This window comes from Ostrea edulis, chromosome 7, assembly GCF_947568905.1.
Source record: "Ostrea edulis chromosome 7, xbOstEdul1.1, whole genome shotgun sequence".
Taxonomy (NCBI): Eukaryota; Metazoa; Mollusca; class Bivalvia; order Ostreida; family Ostreidae; genus Ostrea; species Ostrea edulis.
The window spans coordinates 83,806,331-83,833,780 of record NC_079170.1 but is presented as its reverse complement, the minus strand read 5'-3'; the positions used below and the strand labels follow the sequence as shown (position 1 = coordinate 83,833,780).

At 35.1% G+C, this 27,450-nt stretch overlaps 1 protein-coding gene across 2 annotated transcripts in view; it reads left to right on the top strand.

Annotated features, from left to right (window-relative positions):
- LOC125654090 (forkhead box protein P1-like) overlaps nucleotides 1–27,450 on the top strand; it is a 53,770-nt gene that overhangs the window by 14,851 nt on the left and 11,469 nt on the right. The window contains exons 4-13 of one of the 2 annotated variants that reach the window (XM_056142773.1): nucleotides 3,062–3,879; nucleotides 10,896–10,931; nucleotides 11,064–11,162; nucleotides 11,832–12,131; nucleotides 13,777–14,011; nucleotides 19,698–19,865; nucleotides 20,197–20,335; nucleotides 21,257–21,344; nucleotides 26,110–26,199; nucleotides 27,105–27,447. In XM_056142773.1, coding sequence (XP_055998748.1) covers nucleotides 3,397–3,879; nucleotides 10,896–10,931; nucleotides 11,064–11,162; nucleotides 11,832–12,131; nucleotides 13,777–14,011; nucleotides 19,698–19,865; nucleotides 20,197–20,335; nucleotides 21,257–21,344; nucleotides 26,110–26,199; nucleotides 27,105–27,447 — 1,981 coding nt within the window. In that variant the 5' untranslated portion in view covers nucleotides 3,062–3,396. The remainder of the gene's footprint in view (nucleotides 1–3,061; nucleotides 3,880–10,895; nucleotides 10,932–11,063; nucleotides 11,163–11,831; nucleotides 12,132–13,776; nucleotides 14,012–19,697; nucleotides 19,866–20,196; nucleotides 20,336–21,256; nucleotides 21,345–26,109; nucleotides 26,200–27,104; nucleotides 27,448–27,450) is intronic. The other variant, XM_056142774.1, reaches the window with a different exon arrangement.

The following is a 27,450-nucleotide window of genomic DNA, read 5'->3' as shown; positions in this document are numbered from 1 at the left end:
TTATGTGCAGTGTATCGTATGTGGAGGCAGATATACATGTAAATGGAGATTGGATAATTATGCTTTTAAACGAGATATTTGAATGTTTTATGAATTCTAAATTCATGCAATATTGGGTTAATTAGCATTTGACTTGCATGTATAAAATTTAGTGGAGAATTTACTCTTTCATACATTTGTATCGAGAAAACTATCAGAATTCCACAGGAATTGGCTCTTATGAATATAGGGCTCTTCCTATTATATGATGAATGTGTGTGTGTGTATATATATATATATATATATATATACACACACACACACACACACATATATATATATATATATATATATATATATATATATGTGTGTGTGTGTGTGTACACTGTATATATATATCTTTACTTTGAAAAAAATCCTATAATCAGAATGATATTCCTTTAATAATGTATTTCACAAAATCACATCTTGTTGACCTGAGACTATATGAGCTTATGTGGATTGTCTCAGTTTCATTCCCTGTACACTGGAAATGAGTATAGGTTTGTATAACAAAATGTGATAATGATCATAGCCAGGCAAGACGATGACTGTGACATCATGGTCTCTGTTTGATGTCATCATATAAATGATGAAGCGATGGATGTGATTGGAGTAGATTGTTTTCTTCAATGGATAATACAAATCTCGGGTGGGTTTTTTTCTTCACTTGAAATAGACGCCATTAATGTCTATCGTTACCAGTTTCAACTCCTTGGCCTGCCAGGTAATGCAAAATACAGTGACACACCTCCAACCCTACCCTCATTGTTTTAGGGTTTGCAGATCAAATCCTATCATTATGAAGCCATGCAGTGTCAGCTTCTCCAAAGATTTATTTAATACCTGCAACCACTTGAGTTTCTCAGTGAAGTTTTGTTGTAGACCATTTTATATATTATGACGCTAACAACCTGCGGTGCACATGTGACAGTGACAATCGACGCTGCACTCTGACCATTGCGAGAAACAAATAAAAAGTTCCTCGATTATTCACATCCGTGCGATATCATTATAGATATAGAGTTGAAGAAAGTGTTCTTCCCTGAGGATTTTTGTTATTCTGAGAGTGTATGTAAATTTGAGATGGTCGATTCGAATAAAGTAAAGGGGGGATAAATCCTCAGTTGATTTTCAAATGGGATGCAAATGTGCAGATTTGTTTTGTACAACTGAAGCTTAGCTAGTCGTGATGCTGTGAATTTGTTATTGCAAAATACTAATCCATCTCTCCTTTCTGATTTACCAATGTTTTTGTGTTCCACCAGGATGCCATGTTTTTCATTATTGCTGTCAGGTGTGCCTGCCTCAAACTGGCATCTATATCATTGACCTTTGACCCCCCCCCTAATTTATTTTACTTTGGTATGTTTACATTAGAAAGGAATACCACAAATGCCAATATTTTGGTTATAAGTTTTATTTTATTTTTTTAATTCAAGAATTCCATACACAAATATGGAATTTTTAAACAGATTTTTAGTTCGTGTTTATAATCAATCATTATGCCTCTGCAATTGTTGTTCATCAATTTATTTTTTTTTAATCATGGGGGGGAAAATGGCTTGTTGACACCTGAAACTTTAATGGTATGTGCTTTATGTAAAGTCAGTTAAGAATTAATTCAGAAGATTCCGAGAATTAATAGCTTTTGAAAAAAGGACATGTGAATGAAGTTTACAGATCAGTATTTGATGTATAAACTACATGGCTGCCTCAGATAGGGCTTGACGAACCCCACCCCCACCCCACCCCACCCCACCCATACACACCTCACTCCCTGTCCCACACTTACCTCCCTTGAATTGGCAAATGATCTATTAGTGCATGTGAAGTTCAATATTATCATTATTGGGCCAATTAGAATTGATTGATAGATTATCATCCCCGCCCACCCCTGAAAAAAGGGCCCACCCCGATTTTTTTATTTTCGCAGAAATTACGATATCAAACAAACTTGCTTCCCAGTGAAGTGAGTGAATGATTAATTAAGTCACAGTATGTTGTTTACATCTTCTACCAAGGATTCTTTGAATGTTAACTTTATGAACACTTAAATTTGTGTGATATATGCCTTAATTTTGTCATTAATTTTTTTTTCTCAGGAAATAGAAATTAAAAAATAAAATCCTCCCACCCGCCCCATATTTTTTTGTGACCCCAGATGATAATCTACAAATTAAGTTGAATTGGCCCTATAGTGTATTGCTGTTTAAATGAGACAGAGAGAGAGAGAGAAAGAGAGAGAGCGAATTGACACCATTTTCCTGTGATAATGAGAAATTGTAACCCAGAGATGTAACAATTTTATGAGATTATCATTGTTAATACCTCCAAGTGAAACCATTTATAGTTAACCAGGTCACCTCATTATGGTAATGTCATCCAGTATTTTATTTTATGAAATTTTCAAGACAAAGCAATGTGCATTTCCACAGATTTTAAATGCCCCCTCCTTCAAAACTGGTTTTTTTTTTCATTCTTAATGTTGTGTAAAAATGTGTACATTTCCAAGATATTCAATGAAAAGGAGATTGGTGTACAGTTTCATTTGCCTTTAAATGTTTTAGTACACCTTTTTTTTTAAAAAAAAACGCTGTGAAGGAAATGTCTTGATTGACCTCTGACCCCTGAACCCTGTCGGTTGACTAACTCCCAATAACATTGTATGTCAGACTAACATGGTTTACTTGTCTGTTATAGAGTGCTGCAGGTGATTGACGGCTCTACTTAGCAAGTCATTTACCGACTGTCAGTCACTGCAGACTGTCTTTAGCTTTAGTATCAAACTCTCCACCTGTAGAACAGCATGCGAGCTGATTGACTCTCCATCTTCCAATTTATCTTTATTTTCCTTGGAGGATTTTAGTTTTTTCTTTTGTTTTAGATTAATATTTTTTGGGGGCCCTTATGGCATTTGATATTTTTTTTCTGCCAGTCTGTACACTTGGATGTGTTTGATATTTATAGAAAAAATTGAAGTGTTGCTATGTGAAGCGCAATATTGATTTCTATGACAGTTTTATTTTTGCATTGTTTGAAGAAAAAAACATAATCTAGAGAGGGGAAAAAACAAACTTTTGTTCCGTGAGCTCACAGAATTTCGAACTCTGCTGAAAGGAAGAGATACTTAAGCTCGTGTGAAGAAGCAGAATTTGGATTACTCTTTGTCAACTTGTGTTTTTCCTCTCATTGTGTTCCGTCAGCGTTTCCTGCTTCTAATTGCAGTGGGATAAATTTAGAAGAAAAAAGTGAACCCCAAAGAATTCCTTCCTGCTCAGAGTTTTAAAAAAAAATTCGGTTGGAGAGTAATTGACTTGAGAACTGAGGAGAACAGTACTGCCTGAGAGGCAGCAGCTAAGGAACTCTGACAGTATCATGTTACTTGGAGATTCTGTGACCGATTTTTCGAAGATGTCCAGTTTAAAGTATGAGAGTGCCCACTCCCCAGCAGAACCCTCTCCCTTCTATCCTGCTTTCCCCCCTCACCCCTCCTTCATGCACCCAGCCATTTCACAAATGTACGGACGAGGAGTGTCATTTCTAGAAGACAAATTCAAAAGGGAGGACCCACACATGTTCTCCCCCACTGAGAGAACAAAATCTGAGTTTCCACCGCCCCTTCCGCTGTGTCTGCCAACTTCAGAACATGCGAAAATGCTGGAACTGGACATGACCCATGGTCAGTACCGTGGAAGTGACCGGCACTCTCCCTTGAGTCCCTCCGAGTATTACCGTCGGCGAGACATCATGAGTACGGGTAGTAGCTCACATTCCAGTCCCACGTCGTCACATTCCGGAGAACTGAATTTGTCACGCTATAGGGGACAAAAATCTGCGTCAGAAGCTGGATTGAGTGAGGTAAGAAACGGTATTCAGCTACTGTAATGATGGTCAAGGTACTCGTGAAGTAGGTCATGTGACTCCCAGCGGTCAAGAGTTCGATAATATGTTACTTGTACTCAATACAAAAATACATGATGAATGATGGTTATGATGGAATTTGTAGCAGTTTCATGAATAGATTATGATTCTCTCAAAAGTGGTTTTCAAGTTGTGACACTTTGAACACAATACATAATGAAATCGGAAGTTCCATTCACGATGAATTAATCAACAAGTCATAAAGCAGTTTCCTGATTTAAAAATATACCGTATGGCTATTTCTTTGAATAGTTATAAATACATTATTCAGAGAAAAAACAACCTCAAAAAAATGAGTAATTTGTTTATATTGACTTTTTGAGAACAATTGTTACATTTTAATGTAAAAGACAATATAAACTGCACTTCCAGAAAAACTATCAATTATGTAAAAATGTATGAATGGCTGTTGAAATTTCCCAGGACATTTCTGCATCTGTGATGTAAATGTTGTTTTATACATTGTGTTGTAAATGTTGTATTAAGTACATTGTGATCTTTTATTGCCCATTGTTCTAACATTGCACACAGACCCACACAAAATACATAATGATTATTGCATTAGGTGTGTGTTTGTGAGCTGGTTTGATGAGTTCATTGTTATTTAATGCTAATATATGTTTTGTGGTAGACTGTGGGATTAAAGATATGACTAAGAATTTAAAAAAAAAAAAAAAAAATTACATGTAGGAAGCCACCCAATATATACTCTTAGATCAGTTTCCAATTTTATACATGACAGGTTAAGAAAGGGAGAGAAGCTTTTTTTATTAACGTTTATATTTTCTCAGTTTTACTGCTGTTGAAAATCTGCGATTTAAGCATGTGTCTTGTTTAAGAGCTCTCGATCTAGTTGATAAGAATTACAAACAGTATTGTTTGCTGGAGTCTTATCATGCAAGTTTGTAGTGTGTACATGTTGTGTTGTACACTTTTGGCAGTCAGGATGGTGTGATTCCCACACAAATGTAAGGTATCAGCAGGAAATTACAACATTTATTAAACTCTCAGTATGAGCAGGATAATTATGAATTTATTTTACTCCCCGTATCAGCAGGATAATTTACAATTTTTTGTAAGTGCATGTATTAAACACTCTCTTTCATGTACATACTATATTTATATAATTATATATATATGTCTGATTTACTGCTGCTAAGTAAAGTGACACGTACATATTTCTTTGTGAAGGATTTAACTTTTTCTACACCTGACTCTTACCGGATCAGTATATGTGAAGAATAAATGTTGAACAATGCTTTTGTACAATGTCACAGTACAAGAGGGCTAGGGGGTGATTTGGCAGTAAACTAAAGACTCGGTGATATATATTACAAATCATAAAATGGTATTGTTGTGTATTTGGGTTACTGTATTCTGCAAACTCACATTTCTTTTGATATGAGATTAATATCTTTGATTATGTTGTTAGATTTTAATTTGATAAACAGCTTTTTGAATATGATCGGCTCATATAGGATCAGATTTGACGAAAAACACAACAGAGCTATGTTTATGGTTTAGCGGTTATTTTGTTTCTTAGGGTGTTGAGGGTCGTGATAAACAAAAACAATCATTTAATACCAATGCCTCCTAGTGGCTTGTATATTGTGTTGACTTTTATCCCATAATTAATAATGCATGCCCCAATTAAATCCTATGGCCAGCAGTAGGCCGATTTTTCCAATTAAATGCCTTGTCTGATCGTGGGGCTTTGTCACAAAAAATGCGTAACATTTGTTTCAGAAAAAAATTTGTACACACACATGTCATGTACTTTAAATATTATATTGATAAGTTGCAATAAATGATCGGTTTATTTGTATGTATTTTAATCACCATTGACAGGAGTTTGTTGATGGAAACTACGATAGAATTAGCTAGGAATCCCCAGCTCTTAACCCACTCGTTCAATAATTCTTAAGAGTTATTATGTATACCGGTATTTTGAATGTTAATATTTCTTAAATTACAGTATCTTTTGATGTATACTGTGCTCTTTAATAATTTCAATGAGTCTTGTTCTTTAAGAATTGAAATTTAATGACATTTTTGAAATATATGTTTGGTTTTTTATTTCTATTGTCGATAAAGAAATTAAAAAGCTTTCCTTAGCCCCATGGCTATAGTGTTGTCTACCTCTGCCAGCTTATACTGACAGAATTAAATCTCCAGAATTAGAGAAACAAAATATATCATCTTTTATCACATTATTTTCACTGATTTTTTCCAGAATTTTTTAGTTGTCTGTGGTATATCCTTTTTATTGTTCATAGATTCATGCATAAGGATGAAGTAACAACATTTTTGTAAATAATGATGAAAAATTAGTAAAGGATTGTTAGTAACCTAGTGGTTCCATGTACATATTAGTATGAGTATCTGAGGAATTAAAAATCATATTTCTCTATATAAGAATATAAAAGGAAGAATTTGCTTAATTATCAATTTCACAAATTACAATTTCTGTCACGCTTAATTTATTTAGTCCATTAAGAAGATAAAATTATTCTAGATGAACACATAGTGGAGATGCGAGGGAAGAAAAATTATGTAACCATACGTCACCTTACTGAGAAGTTATAAAAAGGATAATCTTTCAATATGCATTATATAATACATTCATACCTATGATCTGATTAGGGGATCTGATTACGGCCGGATATCCTCACTTTGACCGTTGGTAGGAAAACCATTTTAAGGACAACATAGGTAGCACAAAGCTGACCCAGTGACACACATAAGGCGGAAATATTATTTATAGCACGGTCGGTGTGTTAAGTTTTGGTCATCAACATTTTGATAATTGATTCACAATACTAAAAGAAATATTTATTTATAATTAATGGGATTGGGAGTGCAAATGGTGTAAGGGTTGAAGAAATTGGGAAGATTTATGTGTATGAAAAGACTCGTATTAAACAGATAATAGAAAATAGTAAAATATGGAGGAAATCTGAAGGAGCAAATGAGATATATGTTAATTTTAGATCAATGTAAATTTAAACTTCAACTTTATATTGTTACCAGAAATATGTGTATATACCTGATTTACCTATAATGTATAAATGATCGTGAGTTTCAAATTTTTACGGATCGATCTTTTTTTCTTTCTTTTATATATATATATATATATATATATATATATATATATATATATTACCTGTTAATGTATGTACAGCAAAACGGCAGAAAACACTATAAGTACTGAATATTCGATGTAAGACTGAACTATACAAACCCATGGATGGATTCTGGTATGAAAATTATGTGCATGCATGCATGCATCCACAATCAAGAAAGAAAGCACTATAGCTAAAAAAAAAAAAAAAAGGAGACAGTCTCAGAGGCCTAGCTCTTTTACAAAATAACGTGGACGTTTAAGGTTATAACAACATATAAAAAAAATTGCAATTTCTAATATGTTTTAACAATATTTGATTCTCATCTGAAGGAATGATAGTAATTAAGCTAGAATAATTACTAGTTATACTGGAAAACATCTGTAATTAAAGATACACTCATTAAAAGAAAAAAGTATAATTGTATGATAATTCCACCTCTGTATATATAAACATGAACTTCGTAAACACAAATTCTGTTCATTTCTGGTTATGTATCTCTGTGTTACAGATTATATTCATATTGTTTGGCAATTTTATAAATCACTGCATTGGGAGATTTCAATCGATCGGGCTAAGTTTTTCACTTTGTGCCTATATTTCCAATAGAATTAATATATATTGAATTCAATCAACACCTTAAATTTTTCTCCAAATTATTTATAAACACATCATTCAGTTATTATCACATTATGGAAGTGATAATGCCTTCCTACTTAAAGTGTGAATTGATCGAACATTCTGATTGGTTATAGCCATTTTCTAAAATTTAAGCCCTCTGTGTAATTATATGTCTCAATCAGCACATTGCTCTTTTATGTAAAATACCACATGGTATCTTGAATCTAGTACAATTACATACACACTGTACATATAAAGTTCATTTTTTGAAAATGCGCGAGGGCATATGAACTGTGATGCTTCATTGATGAGAAGTATGCAGGCGTGAAGCATTGCAGTTCATATCCGCATGTATTTCAAAATTTATATTTACATTCTACTTTCATTTCTGTCGGAATTCCCAGTAAAATAGACAAACTATATTTATCAAAATTCATACACAATTGTTCTCAACTGCCTAGCAGTCATCAGGAAATGTCCATGCATCAATTGGTAGAAATATCAATTTAACTGCCTAGCAGTCATGAGGAAATGCCCATCAATTGGTAGAAATATCAATTTGAAAGGCAACACCACTGGAAATGTAAACTATATATTCACATGTACACAGCATTTTGATAAATTCTGCATACAGTACATGCGTGTTATACAATCTAATTAAAATTAGATCTTCCATCCGGGAGCGGATGGAAGATCTAATTTTAATTAGATTGAGTGTTATATATATAGTTATATGCAATATCTGATGATTGCAACGGAACTCTGCACATTTATAACGGAACTCTGCACATTTATAATGTCCGTTTCTCTGATGTAGAAAGTTTGTACTTGGATTGAATTTGAAAACATTGAAGATGATTGTAGAGATAAAGAGAGAATTAGACCAACTTTGTGATGTCAGGTACGTAGCAGGAGACTGTCAGTTTCAAGGTTTTGTTTTTCCACTGTGCTGTGTGTATGTGGAGTTAGATGGACGATGTTTGTTCAAGCTAGGTCAGCCATATACATAAACCCAGTGACTTTTTTTGGATATCTGAGTCTGACAAGATGATAAAATATGTTTTAGCTATGGAGTTTTTTGTTTTGTTTTTCTGATATGCAAAATTGACTTTGATGCTGCATACATGATGTCATCAGTTTCAAAACTAAGAAAGTTAACCAAACAAATTCTCTAGTGTGGGATCGAAACAGAAAATCGGCCAGTCTGAAAAGCCACAATCCTGAGTCACCCCCACCCCCAAAAATTCTCTGAATTTGCCCCCTGCATTTGTGCGCAAATTATCATCTGTCCATTTTACTAGCAAATGGAAACAATTTTCTTCTAATTATTGCAAAAGTGATTGGGTCTATAATGCTTTATGCACACAACTTTCATTATTTGGGGGAAATCATATATATTTCTAATTATGACTTGAATTATTTCCAACTCCATAATTATGTATATAGATTTTATTTTTATCTTGTCACAGTGACATATATTAGTTACGCATATGTTTTAATTCTTTAAACAGGAAACAAGATAATAAAAAATATAACCTATAATAAAACAGTCCTACCTCTTTCATCATTAAAAATAGAAAAGTCATAGATTGTACAAGGTGTTGGTGCTTCTACGCTTATAAATTACAATTTAGTATCCGATATCATGGTCTATTAGAGTCCCAGTCCAACAATAACAGTCACTTGCCCCAATCTTCTGTGATTTGGGGGTGGGTGGGGGGGGGGGTGGAGATTGGATATGACAATCACTATATACTGTTACATACATACGTATATCACCTGTGAATGATATGATCAAAGATCTTTACACCTTTTTCTCCATCTTCACAAGCCAAGTGTCCAATTTGCTGAGAGTATTAAGCGTATTGGACAGCTTGGCTTGCGAAAATGCTTTTTCTCTATCACCTAGCTATAGCTAAAATCTACCAGGCATTATGAAATAATGGCTTTGTAAATAATTACATTTTGTACTTGTATAAATATATATATCTATTTGCATATTCATATATTTAGCTGTTGTGCATTTGTCAAGATCAGATATTTGTAAGTTTGATTTAGTTGAGCTTTATACTGCCAGCAAGGTATATATACATTTGATATTGCACATAAAACTGAAATTAGTATCTGCATGCATGTACAGTTTTTATGTTAATGTTCATTATAGGCCCGTATCTTAATTAAACGTCTTAGAATATAGTTCAACTGTACAGGACTTTTTTAAAATCAATTAGTCTCAGTATTATAACTGTATATTCGAAAGCTGATCGAGAGTCTTGACTATATGGCTATTTCAGCAATTAAAGTAGTTTGAATTGTTTCAATGTCATAAATATGTGAATTGAATTGTATTGATTCTCCAACATGAATTTCTACTAACAGTACTAGTGTCATTGATGCTTAATTATTTCCTTAGGTTTTTTTATGATTATTTTTTAGTTTTTCTTATAGGAAATGTACGTGGGTTTGTGAAATTCTTTTTGAGACTATCCCCTGGATATTTTACTGAATTGGAATGAGGAAACATTGTGTGGGCATGCAATTCATTTCTGACTTCAGACAATCATCTTATACAACATAAGTGGGATAATTAAGAAATTTTATTTTATTTTAACTACTTTGTTGATACTTCATGGAGAAGATTGATTCTTTACAATAAACAAAATATAATAGCCAAATAAGATGGATGTGAGAAGGGGGGGGGGGGGGGGGGGGCAACAAAATTGAAAATCATGTCTTGTATTCTTGCAAGTTATATCTCTTTGTGTTGCAGATATATTTAAATTTTATAAAATTCTACTGCAACATAAAATTCTAGGAAGCTCTATGTACATTTGGCATTATGAAAGTGCTTCTACAGTATATATATTTTTTAATTTTTGCCTGTTTAATGTTTGGTCAACTCACACAGTTATATCTATGCTATATATACATGTAGCTACAAAGAAAATTTTGTGTTTCAATTTTTGGGTATCAACTTGTTTGAAAATGAAAATCAATATGTGTAAGGATTAATTTCTTTAATTTGCTTAAAATTTAACTACAGAAAAAAATATAAACTGAGAATTCTGATAATGTGTTTATTTTGGAGAATAATATGACACAGTTTGATAACACATGTATACGGTACATGTAAATGCACGAAATGAACTTTTTATGATATGAAGTTCATTTTGTACAATATACCATGTGACGTAGTTTTTTTTTTCTCAGGAGAATGGCATAATGGAGAAATGTGAAGATGGTGCTGTAAATATATATATATATATATATATATATATATATATATATATATATATAACAGAGACATGTTTATAGTGGTTTAATATGACCATTGTTTCTATGGCAACATATCAGTTTGAATTCATTTTTTTTTTTCAGGAGAATGGCATAATGGAGAAATGTGAAGATGGTGCTGTAAATTTATCTTCTATAAGAGAAAACTCGGAAAACAGCAGCATGAAAGACGAGGATATTAAGGTAAATATAGAAATCCCACCTGTAGAAAATAATTCACCCCCACCCCTGGGTGGTTCTGGAGACCCCATTGCATCCCTGAGTGGTTCTGGAGACTCCATTGCACCCCTGGGTGGTTCTGGAGACTCCATTGCACCCCTGGGTGGTTCTGGAGACTCCATTGCATCCCTGAGTGGTTCTGGAGACTCCATTGCACCCCTGGGTGGTTCTGGAGACTCCATTGCATCCCTGAGTGGTTCTGGAGACCCCATTGCATCCCTGGGTGGTTCTGGAGACTCCATTGCATCCCTGGGTGGTTCTGGAGACTCCATTGCACCCCTGGGTGGTTCTGGAGACTCCATTGCACCCCTGGGTGGTTCTGGAGACCCCATTGCATCCCTGGGTGGAGAACACATCAGTAGAAAGTTAAGATGTATATCCATAGCAGTTGACAACAAATAATTTATAGGTTTCAATAAGTCATGTGAATATAATGATCACATGTACATGAGAGAGATATTTAAATATTAGGTTGTACATGCATACATAGTCTTCTGGATTTCTAGATTTTATTAAATCAGATCGATATGTAAACATTTCACAGCTAGATTGAAATGTTGATGTCATAAAACGATTTGTTTTTGCGCTATTCATTGTTAAAAATTTGGATTAATAGTTTACCACACTCTTTAGGGACCTTCACCCCATTCTCAAGAAGCTGATGACAAGAACCCACTTCACCATGGGGCCAGCTCATTCTCTCCAACTCCTAGCCCCCCTAGCTTGACCCAAAGTGCAGCTAAACGCAAAATCAAGTCCAACAGTGCCATAGAGCTCACCTCGGGCAGTCAGCCATTAATGATGATGGCGGCCCAGCACGGAGTTCTTCCACAGCAGATGCAGCAGCTATTGCAGCAACAGAATCAGGGTGTCAATGCTCAGCAACTTCAGCAACAGATGATGCAACATCAAACAGTCATGTTGCAACACCAGGTATACAATGTTAATAGACATCAAAGCCATTTTTAGTCTGTAATATCATGTATTACATGTAAAGTTTTCAAAGACACATTATTGCATAGCACTAACAATAGGATTCGACATGATTAATGAAAACCTGGGACAGAGCCATCCCTCATTCTTGTTTGTTCAGCAGGTTACAAATGCACCTTGTCTTACATTTCAAATCATTTGCATGTTCTGCTCCTAAATTAGACATTTCCTAGACAAAGAAAAATTATATTTTTTATGTGGCTGTAATACCATGCTGTGAAGGAGGACTATAAAACACACAGAACAGCAAATTTTGATCTTGCTTAGAACACAAGATGGCCAACTGTGTCTTGTATGTAGGTTGTCTATATCCCGGGGCTGTGGTAAATAAGGCTAGAAAGTGGCCAGATTTGTTGACAGTTAGGGTAAAGAGTTCACGCCTTTCTGTTCACCTTTGTCTTAGGTAGCTGTCAAATTTCTGATATAAATCTTAGCTTGCACCAGCAAATCTGGATAAATGACTAAAAACCAACATCCAAAACACTCAACTTCGCACAGTAGCTTATACGACATGATCTTTCGTGACTCTAAAATAAAAAATGAAATGTGTCCATTTTAAAGTAGAAATTATAAACCCATATTTTATAGAGGAGTAACATACCATCCCTTAAAAAGACATGAAACTTACATATGAAAAATTGATCTCTGTCTATTTTTAAACTCTATCTTTTCTGGAAAAGATTTCAATTTTTATTTTTTTAAATATTATCTAAAGCATGATGGAGCATATTTCTTACTATTTTTTCACATAATCACTTTTCACAAATGAGAAATACTTAAATAAATTTAGAATCTAAAGACTAATTTTACAACTCAAACATTTTGCATGTAAAAAGGAAACTGCAATGCATTTTAGGAAAGTTGACGTAGTCCTGTTTGGTGCCTGTAGGTTTGTGTTCATGTCAGAATGAAGTTGTTAGTAATGGGCTGAATTATTCATTGATTGTTTTAAGATGCTGACATGCATCATGATAAAACATGTAACAAGTCAAGAGAAATGTTGTAAGTGGTACTTATGAAGTGTACGTGCATTAAGTCCCGGCATTTTTTTTTTCCTTCATTTTTTTTCCCCCGTTCTAAAACTGTAATACTGCTGAGGTGGCTTAGTATTATCCTCATTGCCGGTATCATGAAATTAGACTTTCAATTCATGATGATCTCATTAAGTTCATAAACAAGGGAATGTACAACTGAAGCACGATGTTTATGATTTCATGAAGGCATCAGTTAAGGTGAGTATGCCTGCGCCTGTTGTTTGTAATTTGTGTGCTAGCTGACATAATGAAACTGCTGTCGTTTGTTTTCAGCTCTAATTGAGCTATTGTTTATCTCCTCGTGGGTAGTATTTGCATAATTACACAAATAATGCTGTCTGTGGTCCAAATTTAGAGAAGTGCTAAAAAATAAGCACTTATTTGTAATTTGTCATTGCTGTCCTGGCATTTGTTTCCGCTTCGCATTGTGTGAAGTATCTATGACTACCAGTCTTTCTCCTAAGCCTGTTCTTGTACGGGGTTGTTTTATGTGTGTGTTCTCTAAAGACAATTTCATGAACTTCAAGTTCAAATTCTTTTTTTCTTAACAGCAGCAAAAACTTCAAGAGCATATACTGCAGGAACTGAATGAACAGCTTCAGCTCAACGTCATACAGCAGTCTCAATTGATGCAGGGCTCCTCAGACAAAAGCAAGAACAACAAACAACAGCTACAGCATCTGGTTGTGCAACAGCAGCAACTCATGCAACAAATTCAGCAGATACAGCTTCAGCAACGACAGTTTCTATTAGCATGCTTGGTTCAGCCGTTTGGAGCCCCACAAGGTAAAAAATGGCAAGATTTGTAGTTTCACAATTGCCGCGTAATTTTGCTTCCTTTGAATGAAATTTACTGGGCAAATTAAAATCAAAAATAAAGTTTGTTCACGTTATACAAAAAGAAAAGATAGAGTCCAAACTGAATGCAATAGAAATGTCTTTAGAGATCACAATTTTGGTGTGTATTCCCTTAGTTCTTAAACCTACAGTATTTTGCACATCTTGTAATGACAAAGGAAGGAACTTGTTCTGATGTCGGTACAGATACTGCCTAAAGCTTGAGGAGTTAGGGCACAGACTATGCAGTCAGTAGATCATTAAATTAATGCTTAAATTAAATTTCCTGACATATACAAAGTTTGTGGAAAACATGAGCCTTATTAACAACAACAAAAAACCAGAAGCTCGTTGGCGTGTTTGTTTTCAAGTCTTTTATGATGTTATTTACATCTGATATGCTTCACATCAAAACCAGATGAAATGCTGGCGTTTCCTGCAGTTCACCCATCTGCTGACAAATAAAGTTAAAACAAAATAAAAGATAATGATGTTTTGTAATGTGGGGAGGAAGTAGAAATGGACGTAGAACATGGTGGGATGCATGCATTAGTTCTACCTTTAAGCATGATGCAATATGAAGATTAGCATTGTTTGATTAGTAGTAAGGCTAGGTTGTTCCGGCCCCGCGTACGACACACCTCATGTTTATTTTTGTCCTGAAGTCTTATTTAGTAATATTGACTCATCTTAAATTTAAACTTATTTTTTTAAATATCTGTGGAGTTTTGTGGTAAAAAAAAAATATTAGTGTAAAAATTCTACTAATTACATTTCCTGTAGTAAAGTGTTAAAGACAGTCTTATTTCGGGACGAATATGTTTATATGTTAATAATATAATGTTATGTCTATAGTCTTATCTCAGGACAATTTCACCTGATCTTCATTGAAATTTTTTTTATTTTGTGGCAGCAAAATCTTGTCAATCAAGACCATAAAACTCTACTTTTCTCATGATACCTAATTTTTGTTTCAATGGAATATTGAATGTATCAGTTGCCATAAGGCACCAGAGAATTAATACAGAAATCAAACCTTCAACAGACAGTAATGGACCATCAATCAGAGATGTGTTTTTATTATAGGTATTAGGCAATCCCCCCCCCCTCCCCGTAAATTCAGCCAGTTTGTTGAATATGGAAAGGATGCCTCAAAGTTTCGAAGAGAGGCTTTATTGTATAAGGTCACTGAACCAAAATCCCTGTGACCTTTGTAATGTTGGGTGCAAAATTATAACTTGAAAGAGAGTCCCACAGAAAAAGTATAGGATGTATAAATCTGTCTCAAATACAGACTGGTTATACTAGCTCCCTGTCAGGAATGAGTTGATAGTAACTAACTCGTACATGCATGTTGTGTCGTCTGGAACAATTAATGTTGTATGCACCATATTAAGTGTAGCTATTGATTTCTGGGTCAAAAGATTATAAGTCAAGGTCATCTAGATAAATGGGTAGGTGTAGAAGTGATTGTCCGTTTTGCATTGGCTAACTTGTACATTTATATTTTCCAAGGCAAAATGTTTACTTGCATTGTTCTCGTCAGCAGAAGAGCTGTATTGGAACGATTTCTCTTTAAACGCAAAGTGTAATGATCACATTTTTGCATATTAATCAGCTGGATGGTTTATTTTATAGAACTTCCTCAATTTCAGCCATGAAAGTGGTAATTCAAATATTCCAACATGCATCTGGGGAAAGGCTTGAATTCCGTATGCATTCATCAAATGCACTTTCTTAGTACTTTAAAGTTGTACAGATCTGAAAAAGTGTCAAACTGTCAATGGACGTGACAGGTCTTTCACGATGATTAAAAAAAAAGTGAATTACAACATGATTAAAAAAGCTAATTATAAATAAACGAGCACATCATGATTCTGGAAACTATGTACTTTTATCCACTTCTCTGTTTAATTTTGCACAACTTTCTGTAAGATCAAAGTGGAAGAAATGTTTTTGGCAGTTCATTACAGGGCATCTTATAAACACAGGAGTGGCCCAGTGGTCACTGAACAAGGGAATGGGTGACCTACATAGCCAAAAAAGAGACAGTAATCAGCTGACGACGTAAAGATTGCACTTTCGACGTACACAGTCCCTATTGTAATTATTCTCTGTTTCATTTCGACGCTCTTTCTCAAAATTAAAAAGGAGTGCAACTTCAATTACATGTGACTGTTTGTAACGCGATGTTTGGTAACCTAGGTAATTACATGTATACAATGTCAGTTTTAGTAATCCTGTCATTAAACAGTCTGGAATGTTTCTATAACAAGGTTTTTTTTTAACGTCTTAGAGAGAGCATTACAGTTATCTGTTCAGCCCTGTGATTGTCTTCAGTCTGTGCCCACTTCGGAAAGCTGAAATACATGTTTCCAAAATTCTGAATTAATATTTCTCTGAATATTTTGATGAATGTAACCCAATTTATGTTTTCAGTGTTGATTTCCCTTCATGTGTAACATGAAATGCAAAATAAGCAAAACAAAAAACAAATAAATAACTTACTCAGCATATAACTTGTCTGTAGTGGAAAAAGGGCATAAACTGGACAATTATGTGTCATTTGTGAATCAATAGGACATGTGGTTATAAATATGATCATTTAAGCCACTGGGTAAACATAAAAGATAGGAGGTGTCAACAAATGACTTTGGACTGACACCTGAGTTAGGCACCTTCTGTGGCCAGGTAAACAAACAGGTAAACACTAACAGGGGGTGTGTATCAGCTGACCTGCTAACCCCCACCTGTACCTCCCTCACAATATGATGTGCCTGTCTGGGACACACATCAAGGGAATATTTATTACACATCTATGTATATGTAATTTTGTTGGCATTATTTCGCCAGATTTATTTTACTTTTGTATGACATACGACTATACTTTAAATAAGCATGTATTATGTTATCAAGGTCATTTATGAAGTGCATATGATGTACTCTTTTGTTAATTGTGACCAAAATAGCAGTAAAATTACTTTAAAGAGAATTTGATTTTGAAAAATATGAACTGCATACATACCATCATACTTTCATAATTTCATCTCATGATGTGCAGTGGGAATGATGTTGTTTTCAGATAATGAAAGTGAGATGATACAATACAACTACCACAGCATTGACAGATTATAACTTGTTTACAGTCAGATAATACAGTAGAACTTTAACTATACAACAGCATTAACAGATTATAACTTGTTTACAGTCAGATAATACAGTAGAACTTTAACTATACAACAGCATTAACAGATTATAACTTGTTTACAGTCAGATAATACAGTAGAACTTTAACTATACAACAGCATTGACAGATTATAACTTGTTTACAGTCAGATAATACAGTAGAACTTTAACTACACAACAGCATTAACAGATTATAACTTGTTTACAGTCAGATAATACAGTAGAACTTTAACTATACAACAGCATTGACAGATTATAACTTGTTTACAGTCAGATAATACAGTAGAACTTTAACTATACAACAGCATTAACAGATTATAACTTGTTTACAGTCAGATAATACAGTAGAACTTTAACTATACAACAGCATTAACAGATTATAACATGCTGACAGTCAGACTAATGAGCATCTAACTGTAAATTATGTATTAAAAACCCAGGATATGAAGTACTAGAGATCTTTTTATTATGGCCTAGCCGGTATATTTAGAGTACAGGTTTTATAGATTTGAAATGTTTTACGATCAGATATGTGCACTGTGGCAGCATGTGTTAAGGAATTCAGCAGAAGTACATTTTTGCTTTCAACTTCTGACAGTCATATATTATGGAATAAAATTTATCAAATGAATTGCATTTCAAAAGAATTTTATGGAAAAAAGAGAAATGTTTTGTGCTGAGTTCCAGATCAATAATGGCCAGAAACACAGCTCTTGAAAGACGAAAAAAACACACATGGTTTATAAATCCAGGAGAGGGCTTTCTGTTTTGATTTGCTTATTTCTTTGGTGGAAACTGATAAAAATGTTTCTATTTATACCTGACGTTGTTTACACTGTGTCAGGGGTGGTCCTCTGTTTGTTTACTCAGGTTTGGCTGGAACTAATGCTTTTGTTTACAGAGTTTGTGTACAGGCTCCCGCCCTTATCTGAATGGCTGGGATTCTCACCTGCTGCAGGGCTGTATGCAGTTTGTCAGAGTTTACATTCAATAGGTCACCAGGGGAACATGAATTTTATTCATTTTAGTGGAAAGGAAGGCATTTACTTTTTGGAGGGAGAGAGAGAGGTGGGGAGCTTATAAGTGTGTCTGTTAACCACCAAGTGGAAAGGTTTAGATTTATTTCTTTTAAGAATGCAAATTGAAAATAAACAGATTAAGATGCACTGATAACTTTGCTATCGGCCTTCTGAATCATTCAGCTGTAAATGAAAAAAAAATGTATAGGTGTTAGTATTATTTCCGTAATTGTCAGCGACAGTAGCAATCACAATTAAATCTATTCTAAGTGATGTTATTTAATATATTTATGCATTTTACGTACACTTACTAAAGTTTTTGTAGCATTATTTTTGCTAAATTCACATTCTGCACTTTTTTTTCTGTTTTATCTCCCTTTATCTTATCAAACCCTTTGAGCAACTCTCGTGATATTTCAATAATTCATGCAGGCCTCTAAACCTCCAAACAGATGCCTGATAAACAATACCAGAATTTAAAAAAAACAGCCTAAAAAATACAACAAACAAGTACAGTGGAGTTCATTGATCTCCTCTGTGTAGAGTGTAAACAGAAATAGTAGCAGCGGAAATTAATGACCCACTTCGTGTTATCAATTAACCTGAAATCCGCACTCTTCAGCGGCTTCAGTTTTGTTGTAGGTTAGATCTGCTATGATTTTCTGTTAATGACATGTCATTGTGCTATCAGCTGGTTGTTGTTTCATTTTTATCAAAATGATTAGGGTCATCCTGGATGCACTTTTTGTGGTTCAATTCTTTTGTGTCCTCCTCTGCAGATTCTTCCAGCTGATGGTATAAAATATGGTGTGCAACTTTTGGAAGGGCCTGTATGGTAGAGTCATTGTTGTACAAACACCAACAGGGGGATTGAAGTTAATTTGTTTACAGGGTAAACTGTGTTGTTTATGACCTTGGGTTTAGACTGAATAGACAAGGCAGAAAATTCATTGTTTATTTTTTTTTTTTATCTAGACAGCCAGAAATAAAATTTGGCAAGACAGCAATTTTTCTCTGTGGAAACAGTCACACAGTGTGACCCTGCAAATGGTGCATGGTCTTGGTTTTGAAATGGAAATGGTCGTATCCTGTGAAATGTTATATTATTTTTGTAAGGGATTTGATTAGTCAGTGTGCAAAATTAGTGGCAAACGTGAAGCTTAAAGATCAATACTGAAATGTATTGTTTACACTCTTGGTGCTGCCAGTGTTTGCTTGTTATTGTTGTGGGCTAAGGACAACAGAAACATTGTTTATCATACTAGGAAAACAAGAACATTGATTAAATTTTCTGCCTGACACAGCCAGCAGAGTTCACTGGAGCTGACAATAGTGCCAGGGAGAGAGAGAAAAAAAACCAAGTTCATGGTGGGAACTTCTAGAAATGCCAGTCATGTTTTTCCTAACCAGACCATTTTTTTACCCTCCAGGAATGATGTCACCCACGGAAATCCAGCAGCTGTGGAAGGAGGTGGCCGCCCAGTCGGGGCTAGAGGGAGACCAGAAGTCTCCGTTTAACGGACTGACCACCCCCAATCCTCCCACACAGGGACCATGGTCCAATGGCCTGACGTCTGAAGGATTCTTACCTGCAGCAGGTAATAAACAGATTGAAGCTGATGAAGAATTTAACTTGTATAGATAATCTGTGTGTGTAAATATTATAGAGTGATGAAATCTGTTGAGAAGATACATATTGTACATGCATATTTAGCTGAATGGTAAAAGAAATTGTATTGACTGCAATAAATGGTGAATTTCATTTGACAAATACTAACCTAGATGAATAAAGAAACTTTTGGATCAAATTTATATAGCACGAAATTTTTAAAGGATTATGTGAAAATATCAATACAGATTCCGCTGTAACAGAATGCGAGACAGCCACACTGGAACAAGATTTGTATTCATTTGAATTTTTCTTCACAGGGATGTTGAACCAGCATCCAATTTCCATTGACACAGATGAAAAATCGACTTCGCTCAAAACAAGCTGTTTATTTCGTCATGGACGCTGCAAGTGGCCAAACTGTGATATCCAGTGTGAAGATCAGGCAGAATTCCAAAGGTAAAAAACACAGCTGTCACCCACACTCCTCGTACAAGCTTCTGGACTTTATGTAGCGGTGTATGGCATTACAAGCACAGATTATGTTTGAGTTGCAATTGAGCACAGTGAGTTCAAGTCTTGTTTTAGTTGAGCACAGTTTGTGTTTGGGTTGAGCACAGTTTGTGTTTGGGTTGAGTGCAAGTCTTTTGTGAGTTGAGCATATAGTTCGTACTTAGCCAGACACAATGTCCAGGTCATTGCTCCAAGCTGAGAGGAGCTAGGGTATTGTACAGAGCGGAGTGAAATTTGAAGTCACCCTGAGCAATGACTTTGCATGGTATAAGGCACCTTGTCATTGAAACACCCATGTGTAATATCAACATTGTATTATTCTAGTTTGTTGTAATATAATGCAGAAGATAGACATCAGATAAATATTTAGTGAAGTACATCAAGGTCTTTCAGTTTGTTTCTTGAAATTTTAGGAATTTTTATATAATTTTTTATCGGTGTGATATTCTAGTGACTGCAGTGTGATTTTTAAAGTGTGAAAATAGAAAATGGTCGTTATTTTTAGTTCTGATCAGTAGTGTCGCTTGCCTCTTATATTGGAGAGCAGTATATGTTGTAGTAAAGTTTTATGTTTTAGACAGTAGCACAGCTGAAGTGACTGACACTGTATTAATGAAGTAGTTATAAATATAAATAAAACTGGTGTGAAAACCTATACCTCTGCACAGATCTGTATCTCAGTCACATTATGAATAGTAAATGTGCAAAATGACTCATTTATGTACTGTATGGTTAGGGTCTTCTAAAGGGGAAATCCAGAGTTAATGAAACTCGTGGAGGGGAGAGGGGGGGGGGATAATTTTTTTTTTCCTTATCCTGAAGGTGGATAAAAAAGTGTATATAACTTTCAATTTTGGCTGATTGCAGACATTTGGCCACTGAACATCAGTTAGATGACCGCAGCACTGCCCAGGCTCGGGTACAAATGCAGGTCGTCAGTCAGCTGGAAATACAGGTAAAATTTGTGTTGTGACTCACCTTTCCACAGGTATCCAAACAACAGTATCACCTCTCCTAAGCTAGGGTCACAAATCTAAATTGTTGGGGCACAAGACAATACAAGATTGAAAGTAAGCCATACCGATATTGTTTTTTGTATGGAAAATATAACCCATCCTTCTTTTGATAGAGTGTGTTGTGAAACTGCACAGAGATCAAAAGCTGTAGCTGATTTCAAATGAGTTTCTTTGCCTGTAGAAATAACTAGCATTGACAGACAAAGGAATCTCCTCCACGGCAACCATCCCACATGGACTCTTAATTTAACCCGGTTATCGAATTTAAAAATTGATTTAGAAGCATGTTATTAACTCTAATTTTAGTATTTAGTGGGTTTATTAAGTAAACAAACGGAGATGCCAGATAGCGAAGGTTTATTTGTCTTTGATGATTGCAAAAGCGTGACATAATCATATTCAATAAAGTGATCAATCTTAGGATGTAGATAAAGATAGAAAAATCTACAGATCTCAACCTCCAGGTCAGCAACCACAGACCATGCCAATAGGTCAATGTGGTGGGAGGGGATTTTTTTTTGGGGGGGGGGGGGGGGGAGGGGGGTCTTTTTTCACAAGCGATTGACATACTTATGAATGAGAAAAGGATGCAATGCAGTAAATGATATGTACTAGCTGTGAGAGTCAGTCATTATTAAGCATCTATTACAAAAACTGAAGTAGAAGAACAGAAATTAACATGAAAGGGAAGTGTGTGATTGTGACAAAAATAGGAACAGAATTAAAAGTGGCAGCTACACGATTAATGAGCACCCCTGAATTTCTCTGTGTCAGTAGGTCATTAGAGTGAGTGGGGAGTGGAGTTTCTGAGCACCCCAGAATTTCTCACTATGTTAGTAGGTCATTAGAGTGAGTGGGGAGTGGAGTTTCTGAGCACCCCAGAATTTCTCACTATGTTAGTAGGTCATTAGAGTGAGTGGGGGTGGAGTTTCTGAGCACCCCAGAATTTCTCACTATGTCAGTAGGTCATTAGAGTGAGTGGGGGTGGAGTTCCTGTTCATGTTTGCATATTGAACTTACAAGATTTCAAACGGAACCCTGGCTGCCACTGATCTCACTGATTATGTAAGGCACTTCCGTCTATCAGATCAGTTTTTATTGCCAGTTTAAGTTTTTGGCATGGCGTTAAGTGCAGACTCGGACCGTCACTGTGGCACGCAATGCACATCGGCTTCATTTGCAAGTGCTTGGAATCAAACACTTTTAAGTGGAATGTATTATGTAATTGTCCAGACTTTTTAAAGATCAGCTTAATTGTACTTTTTAATGCTTTATCATGAAGATAACCTGTATTCTGTATGCTAATGCTAAATTTCCCTTTTCGATAGAGTTCTAGTTTAAAAAATACAAAATATGTGATGTCACTTAAAAGGCATTGCTAAAACCCTAGTATATTGTCGATATTATTTTCTGACTTGGGCAAGAACATTTTTAATCTAAAGGCACTCCTCCCCTCCCCTCCCCCAAATAAAGATTGTTTTGAGAAGAAATAATGAAATTTTCCAAAGTTTCAAGTTTATTGAATGATTTGAAGCAACCCTGAATATATGTAGCCACTCTGGATCTAGAGTATGTACTGTGTTTTGTATTCTGGCCTCTATGTACAGGTACTTTCAAATTTAGGTAAAAAACAGAGAATTTTAAAACAAATTCAAATGGCCATGGTGTTTGAATTCATCAGAGAAGAAAACATATGTTTTTTTTAAATCTATATTTATTTAAAAGAATCAGGAAATTGTTGAGTCCGAGATCTGGCTAGATATTGAATTTTGGGGGGTTATTTATCGTGCCTAATTGTTGTATCAATCTTAGTAGACCTGTTAACATTAAACCCAATATGTTGACTGCATCAGCATTATAATGTTGTATATTTTTCTCACCACAAAGCAGCCTCACAACTTGTACATACTGCAGGAGTATTGATTTTTACACAGTAAAGGGGCTGTGACTGTTATTATTGTTTTATCAGTTTTGAAATATGTATGTAATATATATTTTCCTATGTATAAATTTTTTATCTATATTCATTGCATTTATTAATAAATGTTACTAAGTGATGTGTACAGAAGATACTGCGGTCTGAAGTTCGTTAAAGTTCTAGACTTGATTGATGTATCCCTATAAGATGTCAATATAGTTTTTCGTGTGTGTAGAGACAGGTTTCATGGAGATGTGATATTAGATAACGAATGTGGCACATAGGGAAATAAAAATATTATAAGTTCTTAAAATTAATTTCAAGGCTATAGGGTCTGACTGTGAAAGAAGAAACCCTATTCTAAATAACCAAAACAATTGTTTGAAATGGAAGAAAACTAAATACATGGCTCGAAAAATGATACCAAATATTTATCCTAATATTCTAGCACAGTTCCCCCTAAAATCCGTACAGAATTCAATTGTACAGTTTAACTATACATGGTGTCATTTGTATACAAATATCAGATGCAGGAGATTAATATATCTATTTTCCATGTTTACAGTTGTTTTACATTTAGAATTGATGAGGAAATGGTTGAGGGATGGTGGGGGTTAAGTAATGGGAAGCTCGAGGTCTTTAAAGGACTTCTGGTCAAATTTTCAGCCTCAGTGCACATAGATTTAGGCTAACTCCACTTTGAAAGAGTTTTCTCAAATCAGCATAAAATGATTTGATTATGAAAGATATGATGATTTTGATAAGTACATATGTCAAAAAGGCAGAATTTTCAAGAATTGATTTCAATAGAAATGAACAAAGACACTGGCAGATTTAAAATAGGGTACTGCTGCATGGTCACTAACCCAATGCTTTATCCATGAACTACGATAATAAACAAACAAATCGATCGACACAAATAATTTCACAAAACATATAAAATGACCATCTTCTGACGTATTGTCATCAAACGTACACAAGTCTTAGTGTAACGAGCCACCTTAATGAAAACTAGCTGTATGTTCTTATGGTGCCGTAATTACACAGTTCACTTAGCATTCAAACTACCAAGCAACTGCAGCAGAATAACTATTTATTATACTTCTGAACCGTGCGTCTCTACCATTAATGGATTTAAATCGTGTGTACATTAATCAACAGACTGCCTGACAGCAGCAATAGATAAAAGTATCTCTTATGTGTGTCTGTAAATGATACTTCTATGTCATTTCCATGGGGCCTTTTCCTTTTAAACATGAATTTATTGATGGTAATACCGATAATACATAATTCAATATTTGTTTGTTTGTAATTCGATCAGATTACTCTTGCTGTGTATTTTTCAGATGGGGGCGATGATTATTGGAAAGATAATATCATCTAGACCGAAAAAGTCATGATCGTGATTTTGCAATCTACAATGATAAGGATTTCATTTTAATTACGGAATTCTGTCAACTAGATTGTATATGTGAAATGTCAAGGGAGTCGATTTGGGGGTTTAATCTCACTTACTTGTTGAAATTCGATCCTCATAGTAATTCGATTATGGGTCCCATACTGGGAGCAAGTTTTAGAAATAGGTAGGAGATGGAACTGAGAATAACATTCCATGTCCATGTATAAATAAGTTTTTGTGTAGGAAAAAAAAAACTATAAGATTCAACTCTTCATAGGGCAAATAGAAATCTTCTAACAAATGTTAATTTTCGGTTGACGAGACAAATTTACTGAGTCACTTTAGCTGAAAGGAGAATGATCTTATTTTCACATATACCAATTATAAGTCAACTGAAAATTTCAAAAACCTGATATAGCTAGGCGGAAATTTGCCTGCATGGTCAGAGTTTCTTTGTAATAAATTTAGCTCGGAAATTGGCCTGGTCAGAGTTTCTTTGTAATAAATTTAGCTTGGCGAAAATCTGCCTGGTCAGATCAGCCTCTTGGTAATAAGAATTGGCTAGTCAGAGCCTCTTTGTCATGTTTGTGAAAAGTATAGTTAGGTGACTGAGCCGATCTTTGTGAAAAGTATATAGTTAGGTGACTGCATGAGTTTTTTTTGTGAGAAGTATAGTTAGGTGGAGTCCCAGCATGATTATATATATTTATTCTAGATCATAAAAACAAAATCTGAATAAAATCACAGTCCTAATGAAGTGAAAAAATGTTTTAACTGTGACAAGTCTGGCATTGAAGAGGTTCAATCTGACAGTATGTGTTTGTTCAGCATTGACAGTATGAAGGAATGCCTAGGTGAATTTCCCTTTGTCATCTATATCCAATACACTAAATGTTAACTGAAGTCAATGGATTTATTTGGTGCTAAATGTAGATGCAGCACAAGCTAATTTTTTTATTTTCATCATTTTGATACATTGCTTTATCTTTTTCTAATTAACCGTGGTAATATATTCATGATTTTGTTTATGGCAGTCACGGTGGTTTTTAGTATCAATCATAAAACAACTTCTTTGACAAGTTAAGGGGGAAAAGGAGAGATGAGTTGTTGTTTGAATGCCTAATTGAAGACATGAAATATTAATGTGCTTCAGCAATGTAAGCATTTTTAGATCTGTATATCTTTTTTTGCCACGATTTGTTTACCAATGATGTATCTATAAGTTTCTCAGTAATTCTTTGAATATTTTTTAAGCTTGATTGTGAAAAAAATTGAGTGCATGGTAGTGCAAAGAAATAAAATGAAAATGAAGTAAATTGCAAAGGGGAATAACTTTTAAAGTAGTAAAATGGATTGGATAGATTTATATGTTTCTCTGTTTTTGCAGCTGACCAGGGAGAAAGAACTACTACAGGGTATGATGCAGCACCTTCACATGAAGCAGCCCAGGGCGAAGTCCGACCAACCCTCCCCTCAGGTAACACATCTCAAACTAAGTAACCCCCTCAGGTAACACATCTCAAACTAAGTAACCCCCTCAGGTAACACATCTCAAACTAAGTAACCCCCTCATGTAACACATCTCAAACTAAGTAACCCCCTCAGGTAACACAAATCTCAAACTAAGTAACCCCCTCAGGTAACACAAATCTCAAACTAAGTAACCCCCTTAGGTAACACAAATCTCAAACTAAGTAACCCCCTCAGGTAACACATCTCAAACTAAGTAACCTCCTCAGATAACACAAATCTCAAACTAAGTAACCCCCTCAGGTAACACAAATCTCAAACTAAGTAACCCCCTCAGGTAACACAAATCTCAAACTAAGTAACCCCCTCAGGTAACACAAATCTCAAACTAAGTAACCCCCTTAGGTAACACAAATCTCAAACTAAGTAACCCCCTCAGGTAACACATCTCAAACTAAGTAACCTCCTCAGATAACACAAATCTCAAACTAAGTAACCCCCTCAGGTAACACAAATCTCAAACTAAGTAACCCCCTCAGGTAACACATCTCAAACTAAGTAACCCCCTCAGGTAACACAAATCTCAAACTAAATAACCCCCTCAGGTAACACATCTCAAACTAAGTAACCCCCTCAGGTAACACAAATCTCAAACTAAGTAACCCCCTCAGGTAACACAATTAAATCACAAATAATAGTACACCTCCGCTGATTTTTCTATAATTAACATGGTACATCATAACTGGTGACACAAAATGTGGCTGCCAGTTTAATTACTTTCTGCACTTATTTTTGATTTCCATAATTTTTTATTTTTTTTTTTTGGTTTAGAGCAATAACTGTTGTATATTTATTTACGTCTTTTGAGATTACATAATTTTAATAAACTAGATATTATTTAATATTTTGCAGAAGTCATTTCATCCCAAGGTTTCTACACCTGTTCCGATTTCCATGGCAACAGTGACTCCTACCTCGGTGACAGCTCCCAGCCCACCGAAGCCAATAGCAGCATTATCTTCTCCACTGAAGCAAGCTGCTGTCTCATCTGTCTCAGCCCCGCCCACCCCTGTTCCCATGGTCACACACCCCATGTCCCTGTCCCTGGGGATTCCCCCCTCCATGGTGACATCACTCTCTAAGCCTCCTACGCCTCAGTCCCAATCTCAGCCATCGACGCCCACCGGAGGCGGGCCCATGAGGCGACGTGTCTCAGACAAATGTAACCTCCCGATCTCAGCTGGAACCTCAGAGGGTA